Source organism: Cryptomeria japonica, chromosome 10 (assembly GCF_030272615.1).
Source record: "Cryptomeria japonica chromosome 10, Sugi_1.0, whole genome shotgun sequence".
NCBI classification, from domain to species: Eukaryota; Viridiplantae; Streptophyta; class Pinopsida; order Cupressales; family Cupressaceae; genus Cryptomeria; species Cryptomeria japonica.
The window spans coordinates 240,891,498-240,908,230 of NC_081414.1; the positions used below are offsets into that span (position 1 = coordinate 240,891,498).

The following is a 16,733-nucleotide window of genomic DNA, read 5'->3' on the forward strand; positions in this document are numbered from 1 at the left end:
AAGTTGGTACACATAGGCACATTGAAGTTTTCAAAGGTTCAAGATCTTCTTGAAAAATATCCGTAAGAAGCAAAATAAGCATCACAAGTCTAATGAGCACTCTAAGGACTCTCCTTATAACATATTCTTGAGTCTACATCCTCTTCCAAAAATGAATCATCTAAAAAGTTGAAGTTAAAATGTGCTTATTATAGAAGGCTTGGACATGATGAGCTTCGATGTTATGATGAGAAGATTGATGAACACACACACCTTCAAAAGAATGACATCCCGATGCTCTTATCATTGTATTCTTTTTCTTCTTTTTCTTCTTCTCCATTATTACAATCAACAACATCATCAAATCAAGAACCAGAGGAGCTTCACTTGGGTTTGATAAAATGAAAGATAAAGCTCTCTTGGTCTCTATGTTTCCTAAACATGGGACATGTCTTCTTGATTCAGAAGCATTTCATTATATGACATCTTCTATGGATATGTTCTCCTCTTTTAAGCCTTGTAATTCACCTATTATATTGATGGGTAACAAAACATACATTTCTTGTGCCAAGACCTCCCTTGTTGTGGTTTGTGGACAAGATGTGGAAAATGTGGATTTCTACCAATGTTGCGGGGGTGTGTAGATTTGTTGGGCTCCATCCTTCTCAAAATGATCTTCATTGATTGGTGATTGATTCTTGGAAGCATTTAGTTGCTGGTAATATTGAGCTTTTCCCCTAAACTAAAGGTTTTTTTTGTTGCGGCTTTGTTTCTTCTGTTGATTGTGATTTGGTTCTGAGCAAGTTGTGGGCTTGAGGTGCTCATTCTCTCTTGACCAAACCATGGACAACCCCTTCAACCCTCTTATTGAACTACTCAGTGTGTGTCTAGTGTGGGTTTGTCTTCCCAACCTTCCCCTTCATTTTTGGGAGAATTCTTGTTTTGAGGCCATTAACAACTCTATCGACTGCTTCTTGAAGGTTGACAATACCACTTCCTCAACAGGTCTTTCTACATTCACACACAATTTGATCGATATTGAAATCTCCATACCTCTTCCTGATGATGTGGTTCTTATAGTTGGGGATAGGCCATGGACTCAGTCATTGGATTATCAGGGCTTCCCTTTTCATTGTCATTATTGCTTCTCTATTGGCCACTTGGCCATGGATTGTTCTCTTTCACACTGTAAAGTTGTTGCCACTTGGTGGAAGGATGCTCATGGTGATCACTTGATTGTTCTAGCTTTTGATTCTTCCTCTCATGACTTTTCATAGGATGGTGATGATTCCTCACATGATAATCCTCCCGCTATTGGTGTGGCCTCCTCAGGCCTCGTGGATTCTCCCTTTGCCCCATGATATTGGTGTGTTTCCATTTGGACCTATGGACCCCTCTTCACTTGTTGCTCTTGTTCTGCTCCAACCTTTAGTGGTGGATTTGTCACTTAGTCAACATCCTACTCCTGGTGATGGCAGTTCCACTAAGGGGATTGCTCCCCCTTGTGTTGGTGTTCCAAATGATAGTGTTGCGTGGACTATTATTCGTTGATGGAGGAAAGATCATTCTTCTTCTTCCCAAACTCTTACCCAAGTTGTGGGTGAAACTTCTACCCACCCTTGATGTGGGTTACTAGCTACTTTGCTAGTGTGCTGTAAATGGATTATTTTGGCCTTTGTTGTCACTATTATTGACCATTTGTATGTAGCCTTTTTGGCTTGTCTTTGTATAGGGCGAACACCCTTTTTTTGCTACTTTTTTAATAAAAAACAACACATACATGAAGGTTTGTGGGAAAAGTTCTATTGACATGGGAGAGGAAACCTTTAATGATGTACTTTGTGTACACTCCTTGTCATCCAATCTCCTTTCTATTTATCAAATTGATCATAATGGACATGGTAAATCAATTGAGTCCACTTTGGATTATGTATATACAAGGGACATATAGACTAGGGAGATCGTTGCTACAAGGGTGGTTGATCATTCATTGCGTTTGTATACCTTTTCTCATTTTTCTCTTGATGATGATAATGTTCCTTTAACTGATGTACACACCCTTTCATCAAGGGTGAATCATGTTTGTGAGAAGAAGTTAAGTCATTTGAATCTTGGCATTCTAGAGACCAGTGTTGAGCTTCCTACTCCTCTAGCTCCTACTTCTTAAGCTTTGAGTGCTTCTTTTAAGCAAGATGATCATAGTGTTTCAAATCTTGCTTTGTGGGATGAGTATTTGATAGGTGTCTTAGACTTGTTTGTGGAGTCTCATATTGAGAATTTGGGAGGCACACTTGAGGGGATTTCATTTCTCTTTGATGATAGTTTCAACATAATTGTTGTCACATCTTCATTGTCTTTGGAGATTGGCATTCATGAGTTTCCTCCTTCACTTGATTGGTCATGTTTTTTTGGTTGTATATGTTCACGATTATGATGTGGCTTTTGAAAGCTTGGGGACTCCTCAATTTTCAAAGACACACATTTTGAGGCTTCCTCCTGCTTTCAATTAGACATGGAGTGGAATCTTCATCATCCCATGGGCTTGTTTTTTCCTAATGGAAGATGTGTTGCTTTTAGGTATTGGATAATCTTTTGTTTTCATGCATACATCATCGACATTAGATCTTCTTCATTATTGGGGGGGATATATTGTCTCTCTTTTTCTTTCCTATGGGAGATTCTTGATTGTATTTTCATGATGGATGTAGTACTTGGGGGTATGATTGAGTCCTCCATACCTCATCATTTATTATTTATATTATTTTTCTCTTTTAGAGAGCAATTTTGTCGCACTAACTTTTCTCCTTTTCTAGTTTGTGAAAGATTGCATTTGCATTGGACATGGGTACCCAACATGGTTTTGTAGATGGGAACCATAATCATCATAATAATATCACATCTTTGAATAATAATCTACTCCCTAAGTTTCATTTAAGGGGGGTGTTGGTGTGAATAAGATTTTGGATGTAGTAAAGGTCTTGTGCCTAGTGTTTCCACTAGTTCCTAGTGAGGGACTTATTCACATGACTTAATTTTAATTAGGTCCTAAGTGTTGTTTCTAGAAGGTGTTATTTGTCAAGATAAGACACATCATATCCTATCTTTATGACATTTATTTAATACAAGTACCTAGGTCATTTAATATTTGATTGAGGTAGTTGTCTCATTGCATAAGATTACGACACTTGTCAAAAGCTTATCTAATCATACCTCTCACCTTGCCTTTATAAGCAAGGCCTCTCATGTACATTTTCATGTCCATTATTGCATTCATAATCAAGCAAGCTATTCTTGTTCTCTCTTGTGGAAGTTATTTTGGTCTTGCAAGACTCCTAAGGGTGTTGAGGAGTCACCAATCTACGCCTACACATAAAAATGGGCTGAAAAATCTATTTTATCAAGGGACGTTGAATAAGCAATCTATTAGAGAATTGGTAGTACATGCCTTGAAGCACATATGTTGCCTTAACTTTTTGGTGTTTTCAAACAATTTAACAAAGATGCTGATTTTTCTACATTGTTGATGCTTAGGATCCCAACAATAGAATTAATGTTTAAATTTGCTTACAAATACATATTTGAATTTTTCATGGAAATTTGAGCAATTTTTTAGGAGCTTGAGGGATGTAAAGTTGGGGTGCACAACTATTGGGTCCTCTCCATAGAGATCACAAAGATTGTTGTTTTGAAGAGTATACTTTTTTTTTGTGTTGAAACTGTATATGGTGAAAATGGATAACAATAATAACAATATTGAAAGGCTAAATGAATTCAACCACAAAACCCTAGCCCAACAATCAACAAAGATCCACCACAACATATGAAGATTACCTAAGACAATGCAAATCACATGAAATCACAAAGATTATACCATCAAATGTCCAATAGGGTTTTGATCTCCATTCTTCCTATCTCCATTGATCTTGTTTGATATATTTGCTCTCAGATTTTATGTGCACAAGAGCTCAACAAAGAACGAAATGTGGTTGCTAGTAGGATCGTAGTGTAGTCAAGTGCATAAAAGATGATTAGAATACATAGAATGATTAGGAATGATTGATTAGGATGATTGATTAGGGATGATAATGAAGGAAGCATCTCCTTATATAGAAGACACTATATGAAATGGAGGGATAAGATTGAGAGGTGTAAAATGAGGTCGGCTATGATTAGAGGGTAGGTAAAAGAAATAATAAAATAATGAAAGGGGTAGGTAGTGTATGAATTAAGAGATGAATGACATGTGTCATAGGTAGAAAAGGCTAATGAATTAATTAAATAAATAAAGATTTATTTAATTAATAGAAGAAGTAGGATAATTAAATAAATAAGAATATTTATTTAATTTAGGAAAAGGATAATTTAAATAAATAAATGTATTTATTTAAATGAGAAATAAGGCTAGAAGAGGATAAATGAATTAATTAAATAAATAAGGATTTATTTAATTAATAGAAAAATTAGGCTTAGATAATTAAATAAATAAAAATTAGACTGGACAATTTTGGGTGTCTACAGAAACAAGACTTGTGAAAAATTGAAAACCATTACAATCATTAACAAACACATCACAAAAGATGAACACCACTACAATCACAACCAAACATAACACTTAGGATGTATACACACTAATTTATTCATTCTATATATTTTTATGGCATGAACTAATGCTGACATCAAGAGCCCCAATTAATCACACAACTCGATGTTTTATTTTACACCAAATAATTGTACATTATTCTAAATAGATAAAATAGTTTTTAATTAATGTGCCTAGGGTAAATAAAGACAATCAAGTAATAACAAATATATATTCTAGAGTTATATGATAGAATTGGAAATGCATATTTGATTGGATTTGAAAATATAATAAAATGACAATAGCGTGCCTTTGAGTTGGAGATAAAAAAGATTGTGAAATATGATTGATAACTTGAATTTGATATTGAATTAAAGATGGATATAGAATAAAATGACTCAATTATGTGAAAATTGGCACTATCAATAACTTTGGGTTGAATCTTGGTTGCAAATTTGTTCTTTGCCCTTGTAGACTTGACTTTTGTACTTGTAGATTTGACCTTTGCACTTTTGGATTCAAACTTGACCTACAAAAATGAACTTTGATTTCAACAATAAACTTGAGAAATGTAGACCTTTTTGTATCAACAAATATGAGTTCACTTTGATGTACGAACTTGCAATAAAATATTGCAGTGTTGATAAGAACCTTTGGGAGCTTGCTAAGTGAAGATTTTCTCCCAATGTAAAAGGCCTTGGATTTGATTCAATGATTTTGATAAAAGTAAATAAAATAATGTGCAAAATGCTTTGGGCATTGTCTGAATAGGAGTGCCTTGGAACTTGGATGTAATGAAAAATGTTTGACACAATAAATTAAATACTTATATATGATTATAATAATGATTATGTAGCTCATTTAAGAGTTAAGGTAGCCATGAGTTGACTACTCACAACCCAATACACACTATAGGGTTAGGGGCATAACAAATGTTAAAATAAGTACTTAGGACACTAACACAAAGTGATGTAAAACAAAGGGTAAAAGTGTAAGGCAAGTGATGAAGAATTATTTCACCTCATCAATCTTAGAATAAAGTATCTTCTTGTTGGTATGAATAAAGGTATTAACCAATTAGTTCCACTATTAGGTGCTTTTTACACCTAATCATTTAAGTTTACTTAGGGTACACAAGATACTTACAACTTAATGTCTGATATCAAAATATTAAAACACTTGTCATAATTTTATAATATCATATGTCTCACCTTGACCTATATAACCAAGGGGTTCCTTTTGTAATCTCAATTGATCATTCATTATATATTTGCATCTATTTATATGAATGGAATTTTTCTTTGTTGTATTGATATTCTCATTTCATTGTGCCTTCCACCAGCCTCTAGATCTTGGGTGGCTATTTCTATAGTCAAATATTGCATTGTGTTAAAGAAGATAAGTGTCATTCTTTAGTCCTTTTAAGAGATCTTGAAGGTAAATTTTGGTAGATATTGAAAAGTTAAGTATGCTCCTCTTGCATGAAATGCTAACCTAGGGAATTAGAAAAAAATGATAGAAATATCAAACATTGGGAGGGTCTTCTTTGTGGATTTGTATTGTTGGTTCATATTAGAGCTTGAAGATGCAAAGTTGAGCTCAGTGTTGAGTTTAGGATTACCAGGAAAGTTAGTTTTGCCTTTTTTTTTTGTCCAATTAGACATGTGAGGTTAGATTTACAAGGGCTTGAAGTTGGGAAGTGGTTGTTAGATCCAAAAGGTAGCTACAATTTTAGACCATTTTGGGTCAAATCTAACCTTCCCATTGTGTCTAAAAGGTCCAAGAACTTATAGATCTCAACTATTAGATCATCAGTTTTTGAGAAAGTTGCCATTTAAGGATTTTTTTTGCCTAGTTGGATCATACAAACTTGCTACATAATGGCATGATATTTCAAGTTTTTTGAAATTAATTTAAAATATCTAAAAAATTTATTTAAAAAATAAAAAAATTATATATCGTGCAAGCTCTGCATAGTACTTCAAAGTACAAAAGGGGTACCCTTTATAGGCACATGCCCCACCATTAGAGGCCATAGCCCCTCTTAAGGGTTCATAGACCCCTATTGCGGCCATGATATTATTAAAGGGCTTGACCCTCTCTTGTTTGAGGTGTGGGGTGTAGCCCCATGTGCCCCCCCCATTCGCCTTTTTTATATAAACTTTTCAAAAATAAAAAAAATTAAACCTACAAATCAACTAGATTTGGTGGAAAATTTAGTAGGTTTTATGGAGGTGGCTCCCTAAAAAATTTAAAAGGGTTTAAGAGCTTTCATAAATAGGTGGCCTTTTGAATTTTGTATTAATAGATAAATGTTAAACTTCAAAATGTTAAGGTTCTCAATGATCTCATGATTAGTATTAATTGATATGGAATATTGGGCAATTAGCTGGGATATCATTTGGGAGGTCTTAATAATGTAGTCCCTATAACCTCAGGTCACATGCGCTGCTCTCACACAATAGTTGAATTTAGGTATATTGATTGAACCATCTCTAGTCTTATTATTATTATTATTATCAAAATTTAAAGATGGTGGGAATGATTTTCAAGGCCACATCAAAGACACCCTTTGAAATGTAAATTCTAAAAGTAGGGGTTCCTATTTTCTTGCAAAAGATTCCAATTTATCGTATTGCATAATTTTATTCTCACAAGACCACCTCGATCCACAAAATTAGTCCTTGTAATGGCTCCATGAAACCATAAATTATGTAAAATAGAGGCTCATTTAATTGTAAATCAAAAAAGAACTTTCCCTTAAGATAATACAATTAGATGCATACACACAATATAGATTAATTTATTAAGTTACATATGACCTGGTCTTTTAGTGTACCAATATACACACATTGTAGGGATATCAATGTCACAAGGGAACATGTTTTCCCAAGTTAGCCCACGACCTGGTCTTTTAGTGTACCAATTGAAGTGTAAAATAATTAATAATTAAATAATGCTCTCAAACTTGTAGATCTCCAATGATGCATGGATGATTATAATGAATGCATTGAATGCCTTTAATACAAGGACATATCAAGATTCACACAAAATTGTAATTAAATTGAAGATTCAAGTTTAAATTCTTTCTCTTGACATGAAAAATATGCACATAGGTAAATGTAATTGGGACACGAACAAAGAGAATGTATAGCAAGGCACAAATATAAGGGTGGAATATGGGATGTGTATATAGAAATGTGTTAAGTCATACAAATAAAATAAAAAATAAATGCATAAATGTTAAGATAAAGTGAATGTATAGAAGTGTATATAAGAATAAAGTAAAGACCATATATATATATATAATGGTTACAATAATATCTATTTTCTTTTCAATTGTTATTTGAAAAACGATTTTTCATCATATTTAGAAAAATTCATAACATTAAATTGTAACCTATCTTATCAGATAATTTTTTATTTTTTATTTCACATATTTATATTAATTTTAAAATTAAAACCACATCTAATATTTTTTTTAAATTAGATGCTCTCACAAATATTAGATCAAGCCCAACTATTAAGTTCTACGGAACAACATCCAATGATCCTGTAGGATTATTTTTCAAAAACAAAATCTTCCTTTACAAGATTAAAATATCATGTTATTATTATTATTACCATTTACAAAATTAAGAAGATCAAGGTTCAAACTCTAAAAGCAGCCCCTGGATATGTGTCATTCGAACAGACCACTCTGGCGGTCGAGAATAACGATTTTAGTTATGATAGTTTTGACTCGTGGCGTATAAAATCCCTACAATTCTATCTGTAATTGCTAATCTAAGAATAAATATCTTAAAACAATTTGAAAGAAACAAAATTAATACCTTTACATAAAAGGAGTGATATATTATGAACTCTACATATCGTACATTTCCCTTGTCAGTAAGAAGTGACCTTCCCGCCACTGCAAAAGGAAAGAGAGACTCATTTTTCTGATTCAATGGGATCAGTAAAAATGGTTTCAAAGTTTTTGGATTGTGTGGCTGTTTAGATTGGAACCCATGCCTGCCATACAGAACCAAAATGAGGTTCTCAATAAAGAAAATTAAATGCACATAATGCTTGGTGAAAATATGAACAGTGAATAAGTTTTTCAGAATAAAGTTTATACTTACCTTGATCGTGCCATTGTCTGTACCACAGAAAATAACATCATTTGATGCAAGAAGACTTGTGATTCTGCTGCCCACCGACCAGCTGGTAACTTTCTGTAGTTTTTCCCTTAGCCATATCTGATATACCAGGTTAAAACCTTAGAAATATATCAATGATATAACTGTATATCTGCCTCCATAAGCTTTGTAAACACTAACCTGAATTTTAGTTGGAGATGAACTGTATTTCAAGTAAATGAAATCTTCAGTTACGGCCATTGCTCGCACATCAGATCCTGTTGATACCATTGAAAGGAGTGCTCCATCCTGTCTCCTCCATACCTTTAGGATACAAATTATACAAATAATCTCTTCAAATCTTTGCCTAAACAGGAAAGACCAAACTTAGATGCAAATAATATATCTTCAAGAGGTTTTTGTAGTTAAGAATGCTATAATTCAAAGATCTGAGGAATATAGCCAAAACAGTTATTCTTACTTTGAGATTGAAACCATCCACTAGGGCACCTGCAGTATAAATCCAATCTCTAAAAGGGACTATTGCGTACACCGGCTTATTTCCTAGCCAGGTTCTTGCACATCCTTGGATTTGTTTGGCCTGGCTGCCTGCCACACCTATCTCCTGCAAACCCCATGTTATGAGGTTAAGGTTTAAGCTATGAGAGGAGAGGATACAGATGAAATACTTTATAAAAGCCAAAGGCAATATTTGTAACCCACAAAATCCAGAAACAGAACATTGAGTTTCCTAGCCTTTATATTGCAGAGAAAGAGAGAGGTGAAGTGGAAAGAGAGACCTGTATGCTTGAATCTTTGCATCCACAGTAGATTTTGTCGTCAGCCACGGTGAGGCTTTGGACTTGCTTATTTTCATTAAGAATCTTAATGATGCCCTCTCCATGTTGTACCTGCACAGTCTGAATCAAATAGTTTCTATAAGTTTCCAGATAATAGTCTTTCTTCTATTGTTGTTTCTGAAAAAATGACAGCAAGAGAAAAAATATTAGTCCCTTGCACACTGAAAAATGGCTATATACTTGGACACAGAGAGGATGCATTGGAGGAACTTGAGGTTTTAGAAGTATTCATGGAGACTCTGTAAGTGTATTGTAATTGTTGAATAATACATTGAGTGTGGATGCTTTTGGAGGCTGAGTTTATCACTTGAATGTTTTCTTAGGTATCTTGCGTAATCTTGTGGTTTGTCTTTGATCTTCTGACACAACCATCAAATTTATCGTTTTTAAGGAAAAGACTTGATATTTAGAGTGGTGAATATGCTGTATTGAGCAATTTCTTATCCTTACCATGCTTCAAGTATCTTTGTGTACTCTTAGTGCCAATATACCTGATCATGATGTAATAACATCCATGGTATTATGGTTTAAATTGTTTAATGTTCCCAATTGTGAAGGCCAAGCTTTTATCGACACAATTAAATCCTTCATTCAGCATCGTGAAGATGCTTTAAATGGTTTAATGTTCCTAATTGTGAAGGCCAAGCTTTTATATATACAATGAAATCCTTCATTTAGCATTGTGAAGATGCTAGAGCTTAGAACAATGATTATTCCTGGTGTTATCAGAGTCTACATCCTACTTTTTCTAATTTGATAAGCTAAGATTTCACTCCAGGTATATGTAAGCAATGGATTGATCTCTCTCTTTGATTGAATAAAATTTTACCCCTCTTTTAGTTAAAACGGATTGCACCAATATTGTACACTACTTTGTGGCTAATATGTCACTACTTGAGAGTCCTGTTGAGTGTTGAAAACAAGTATAATTAATGAAGGTTACTACTTAATATAAATGTGGGATTTATATCCTTATTTGAAGGTGAGCGTTGCCCGTAAATTTGAGAAAGTACAGACCTTAACTCCACAACTCTTGGTGACCAGAAAAAGCATCTCGCCGTGGGAATCCACCTCATGAATTGAATCCATTATATCCATAACTATTATACACTCCAATCTCCTTTGTAGTCCATTCCAAATCTGTATGATGCAACGACACAATAATGTTCAAATTAGGCAGTGACTCATGCGTCATAATTTATATGATCACAAATTGTATTCAACAGGAATGACAACAGCAATTTAGGCTGACAAAAAATGTTCTTTGATAACATTCATTATAAGGAATTAATAACTATTAAGGAAGATAATTACCCGCACAGTTTTATCTGCAGATCCACTTATAAGATACTTGCTAGGCTCAAGCAAAGAAAAACATGTCACTGATTTTCGATGCTCCCTGACCTTCTGTACAAGCCGAAAAGGTTTGCAGTTGACCTCCCATACCTTTTTGAAGAGGCATTGAATGTTAGGAGTCAAGTTTAAGCATCAGTTTTGTCCTGAGGGCAAAAAAGGAAAAAAAAATCCATATGCATTGAACATGTTGTCTTTCTACAGCTAACAACCAAACATTTTAGCCTTAATTTTTGCAAGAACTGCCCAGCTAGTATCACATTTATTAACATATGCTTTAATGTGCCTACTAAACCTTAAAATATAGAGAGAAAAGATGACAATATCCACCTTGATAGAACCATCTGAATGGCCACTGTATAGCTTGCCTTTGTAGTGAATGAGAGCAAGGGTTGCCCCATTTGTATTGTCCACAATTTCAATGACTTGTTTATGACCACAGGCTGTGTTCTGATATAATCACATATGTAAAACAACACAGGTTATCCAATAAATATGAGACTTATATAGTTCACTGTGATTTTACAAAATGAAAAATGAGGTCACAGAAAACATAGAACTAAATACTTGTCTGGCTAATCATTCCATTACAAATTTTTTCTAGTTCAAATAGGTTGTAAAAGGAAGGGAACAAGCATTGATGATATTGTAATTCTCTAATTACCTTCCAATGGTTAATGTTGAGAAGGTGCGAAGGTTTATTCGAAAGAGATAATATATCATTGGCCAAAGATATTAGTGCCAGAGAAAATCACTCGCTACAAATCTAGATACCCTAGCATCCTCACAACAAAGATTTTATTGAAACAAAATCCATCCCCTTTAGCCGAGATAAGGAAAACATGTTGATATTATGACCATTTCGTTTAAGAGCTACAAATGCTGTTCAGAGGGATATTAAGCAAGCATAGCAATTAATAAAGTTGATTCTTATGCTTAGTGACTCAACTTCCGTTGCCTCCTTTTGTGCTGGTGGCTTGATGAATTAAGTTTTAAAGCTCCTTTTGGGATTCTTTAGCTGATTGTGAGTTGTTAGTTCTGATAGTGCTAAACTAGGAAGTTTGGAAGAATACCAAGTATAACTTCACCATCAGACGGATTACACGTGACCATAATCAAACTGCTGCCATTAATTAGATCTCAAGTTTTAGTTAGTTTATGATATCAGGTCCTATGTTAACACTTATAATAATTAGTTTTGTTCCACTACAAGTCTGTCTTATATCTCTGAAAGTCACCCCTAATTCTTGAATTAGTCCAATTGGACATTAACTCATTATAATAGTAAGTAGGAAAGTATATCAATGGGTTTGTAACTTGTTTGAGTAGCAGTTTACAATCAGCACAAGTAAATATAATGGTCATGAGATGATTGACTAAAAATGACAATGCTTATTCCCCTTTGATCAAGCTATCAAGGAGAATGAAATACAATTTGGTCACTGAAGTATTTCCTAAGTTTAATATACCCACAAATATTGAGAGTGAAAGGGTATCAAGTTCATAAAGATTGCCCAGGAGAATTTCTTAGAGCCATAGGCATGGTATTGAACTTTAGGAATGGAGCATCCACTAATGCAAGGAAAATAGAAAGAGTGAAAAAAGTCATTAAGGATACACTGCAGGAATTAAGTGGTCTCAAGTATAATTCCTTTTAGATCCACACATGGACAAGGCAATCGAGTGAAAGAAGGCTCCATTAGATGCAGGAAGAGCTTATGGGAGGTAAAAAAGAATATGGAGAGAACTTAGGAAAGAACCCAAGATTAACACTACACTCTTGGACTGTTTGATATTGGTAATAAATTATGTTTGAGATAGAGGTTAAGAATACCTTATCTGAATGAAGTTGTACTAAGTTCAAACCATGTTATTTTCAAAACATTCACAATCATGTGATAAATCAGTGATGCATCATATGCTATAACTTTTAGCACATAAAAATTCTTCTGATATTTCTAGTTAGTTATTATGAGGGTTTGTCTCAGCCTGATAATATGCTAATTACTTAACCAGGTTTGAAAGAAGTGAAATGATAAATATGTTGGATTGCATGATTAAGAATAAAATATCAAGGTAATTAAGTTGTAACAATTATGAAATAAGACCAAGGTAGATACTACTTGCAACTTGAAAACATTTATTAGAGCTCTTCAAATGCAAGAGAGATGTTATAATGAAAGTTCTACCTAAAACAAAGACAATTGATTAGCATAAAGGAAAATAACATGAATTTCAAATCTGATTGGATGGATACCAAAACAAGGACCATCCCATTTTAGGATCCACCAAAAGAAGTTTTAGCTAGCCACATAGCAACCACTTGGGAACCTTACAAGCATCCAAATTCCTTGAATATAATGAAATTGTATGACAGGTCAACAAGGATTGAATGCAAGGCTAACATGGGATATATGCTATGCAAAATTGATGGCTATAAATAAGCCCCTCTTAACTTATTTATTTTCATCACTCTTTTGGGAAGAAGACATATAGAGAAGTCTGTTGGAAAACTATAACACAATGAAAATTGCTAATTGAAAATAATGATTTTATCTTTTATTTAAGAGGAGAATTGAGAGAAGCCATTTTGTTGAAGCTTTTTACCATGTTAGAGAGATCTTTTACTAAATTCCTTCTGTAGTGTCATAGTGTGAGTCAACAAGATAATGTTTTGGCACTTCCAAATTTATGTCTTCCTACTTAATTAAATTTACCATTGGAGTGTGTAGTGATGTTTTCACACATCGCCCCATTGCAAACGGGGACCCCCACTTTTCATTTTTTAGGGTAGTTGTTTTGCTTAGTTTGTTTGGTTTGGCAATAGTCCTAGTCTTTTAGCCTTTGCTTGTGAGGAGGTATGTGTTGTGAGTCTAGGATTCGAATTGAGGGCATGATTGTGAGGATGCATAGTGTGGTTGAAAGTTGCTCAATGTTGTAGAACTTGTCAATGTCGTCAAAGTTGTCAAAATGCAATAAAAGTTGGCAAAAATGTTGTTAAGGCAAAATGTTAAAATGCAAGTTGAAATGTTACTTTTAAGTGGAAAATTACTTGCAATCCCGTCAAGAATTGCAAGTGTTGCATAAAATCTTGCTCTACAAACTTAACAAAATGTTACATTTTCATCACAAAATGTTGCGTTTTCACTTCAAGAATGTTGCAGTTGTGCATCTTTGTTTTAAAAATGGTTTTATAGAAAAATGTTGCATGAGGATGAAAGTCCACCTATGATTTTTCTCTTCAACTTTTGCACTAAGTAACAAAAATGCAGGGGTTTCCTTCAAGTCCGTTACTAAGTTTTAATGAGAACTTTGCACTGAGTGAAATTGTAAAACCTTCCTCAAACCCCGCCATTCACTTGCACAAAATTGTAAAATCCTAAAAACAAGGCATCAAAGTTGTGAAAATTGTTGGACTTCATGCAAAGTCCGCCATTGAACTTGGAGCAATGCGGGAGAAGTGAGAACACTCTAACTCCACCATTAACCCTTACAACAATGTGGGAGTTTGCACAAAGTCCACCACAAGTTTAAATTACAAAGTGTTGAGAATGGAAGCTTGGCATTTAGCATTGAGAGTTGCAAGTGTTTTGAAATGTTGATAACCCCTTAATTTCCGCCATTCAATATGGAAGATCATTTTGAAGTTGCAAGTGTTAGGAAATGTTGATACCCGCCTAGATTTGCCAAATTTCTGCCTGGAAAACATTGGTAAAATGGTAAATTGCACTAAGTTAAGAAAAAGCCGGACTTGCTCCTAAGTCCGCTACTCGAGCAATAAAGTGTCGAACTCATACCAACTCCACCACAAAAAATGTGGAATGTAATCAAAGTCGCTATGTGCAAGACAGAAAAAATATGTCAAAATGATTTCAAGTCCACCACCTTTGATTGGGAAGTGTGAAACAAGCCTGAAGTCCGCCATTCAATAATATGGAAATGTTATAAACTTTGATTAAAAATGTTAAATTGACATAAACTCTGCCATCACAAAATGCTGATTGACCTCCTAACTCTGACATTGCAAATTGCACTAAGTCAAGTCAAGTGTCGGACTTCATATTAAGTCCACCATTCAGAAGTGAGAATTGTAGAAGTTTCCTCAAGTTCGCCAATTTGTAGGACCTAGGTTGGCTGGCATTAAGAAATTCAATCCCAAATGCAATTAAAACTCCTCTCAGCCGACCTCTATTCATGCGAAACCATTGTGTGTTGAGTGCATATAAAAGGAAGATAAAATCAGTTATTTCACACCAATGCAAAACAGTTTGAACTAAATCAGAAGCAGACCAGCAGCAACAGGGGCGAATGTTGTCAAGGAATGATTTAGTCCAGGGCAAATTCAGCAGCAGACATAGGTGAAAATCAGCATTCAGAATGTGGTGAAGGAATGGAGGGAAGTGCTTGAGTGAATCAAAGTCAGACTCAGAATCAGATGTTTTCAAGCAACAAAATGCATTTCCAGATTTGAAACAAGAACTTTAAACATGAAATGTCCTTTTTAGATTATGAAGGATTCGTAATGTCCCCTTCTCCTTAGTGATCATTCAGGTGTTGATTAGCCTATTCTTTTGTCATTCATGTGGGCTAATTCGGAGATATAGGAGAGGTTGGCATTGTCAATTATTTATTGATGGAGAAATAAATAATATTATTTTGAGCCCATAAAGTAATATTATAAGGGAAATGTCACTTTTGGTTATATAATTAAATTATAAAAAATAAAGTGACTTAAGTTATGAAATAAAGTCATAAAGTGACTTAATTTGTGAAATAAAGTCCTCTGGGATAATCGATCTTATTAGTTTCAGGCATAATTTGGCATACATTTTAACAACAGGGAAATGCAGAATGGGGGTTGTTTTTGTTAGGTATGCCAGAAAAGCGAAGAGTCTTTTGGGAACAGGGGTGTGCATTGGTTCTGTTTGGGTATTCTGGAAGATGGAGCTTGATTGTTTGTTGGGTCTCCATTGATCACACTGGGAGCAGACAGATTTGAACTAGCTTGTTTTTTGCCCAACTCCCCTGTTACAGCCAGCTACTGAATGGAGTTTTCACTAGACCTGCTGGTGCAGGAACACCTCACCAAACCCTTCAAGATGACAAGTCAGACTCTGAGAAGGGAGGATAAGGCATTAAATATGTCTTTAGAATGTTTTGTATAGGTTTTCAATCATGCATTATGTGTTTGTAATAATGAACCCCATCTTGTGAGCCAAACTCCTATTTTGGCATTTCTATGAGCCAATTAGGACTTTTGGACAATAGGGGATCAAATGTGTTGATTTTTAGTGTTTTAAGATGTTTTAGGAGGGGTTAAACTTGACCCAAGGCATTAGGAGGCGAAAGATGACATTTTGACAACTTTTGCAAAAGTTGTCAAAAGTTGTCATGAGTAACTTTTAAGCACTTTTTGCATTTTGTTAATTTGAAACTCCTCCAACGGCTCTAACCTCTTGATTTTCGGTTGAGAGCAGTTGTGGAATAGTTTATACACCTTGTGGATCCAATTCCCAAGGGGTGATTGTACGGAGAAGAGTTTTGATGCCTACAAACTAACAGAATTCTGAGTTTTTCTTGCAATTCTGGAGTTTTGGTCCATGGTACGGTTCTGTACGGATTGGGATCCATTCCCAATGATGTGAATTGGTTGGAGAGGAGAGTTAACTCTTTTTTGGTTGTGATTTGAAGTCTTGATTGTGAGTGTTGCTCCTGATATTCAAGATTTACTGTAGGTACCCGGAAAACCAGGGTTTACCTTGGGTTTTTCCTCCTCCATGGCCATATCTTGCACTTTACCAATCTGAGACTCACGAGATTTGGTGAAAGGAAAGTATGGTC

General features: G+C 34.6%; 1 protein-coding gene across 1 annotated transcript in view; it reads right to left on the minus strand.

The window, feature by feature from the left end:
• Positions 1–8,015: 8,015 nt before the first annotated feature.
• The window catches only part of LOC131063860 (putative E3 ubiquitin-protein ligase LIN-1), a 63,336-nt gene continuing 54,618 nt past the window's right edge, over positions 8,016–16,733 (minus strand). The window contains exons 10-17 of the mRNA XM_057997815.2: positions 11,223–11,342; positions 10,854–10,985; positions 10,557–10,679; positions 9,480–9,599; positions 9,161–9,304; positions 8,881–9,003; positions 8,683–8,799; positions 8,016–8,572 (exon numbers count right to left, since the gene is read on the minus strand). Coding sequence (XP_057853798.2) covers positions 8,555–8,572; positions 8,683–8,799; positions 8,881–9,003; positions 9,161–9,304; positions 9,480–9,599; positions 10,557–10,679; positions 10,854–10,985; positions 11,223–11,342 — 897 coding nt within the window. The 3' untranslated portion in view covers positions 8,016–8,554. The remainder of the gene's footprint in view (positions 8,573–8,682; positions 8,800–8,880; positions 9,004–9,160; positions 9,305–9,479; positions 9,600–10,556; positions 10,680–10,853; positions 10,986–11,222; positions 11,343–16,733) is intronic.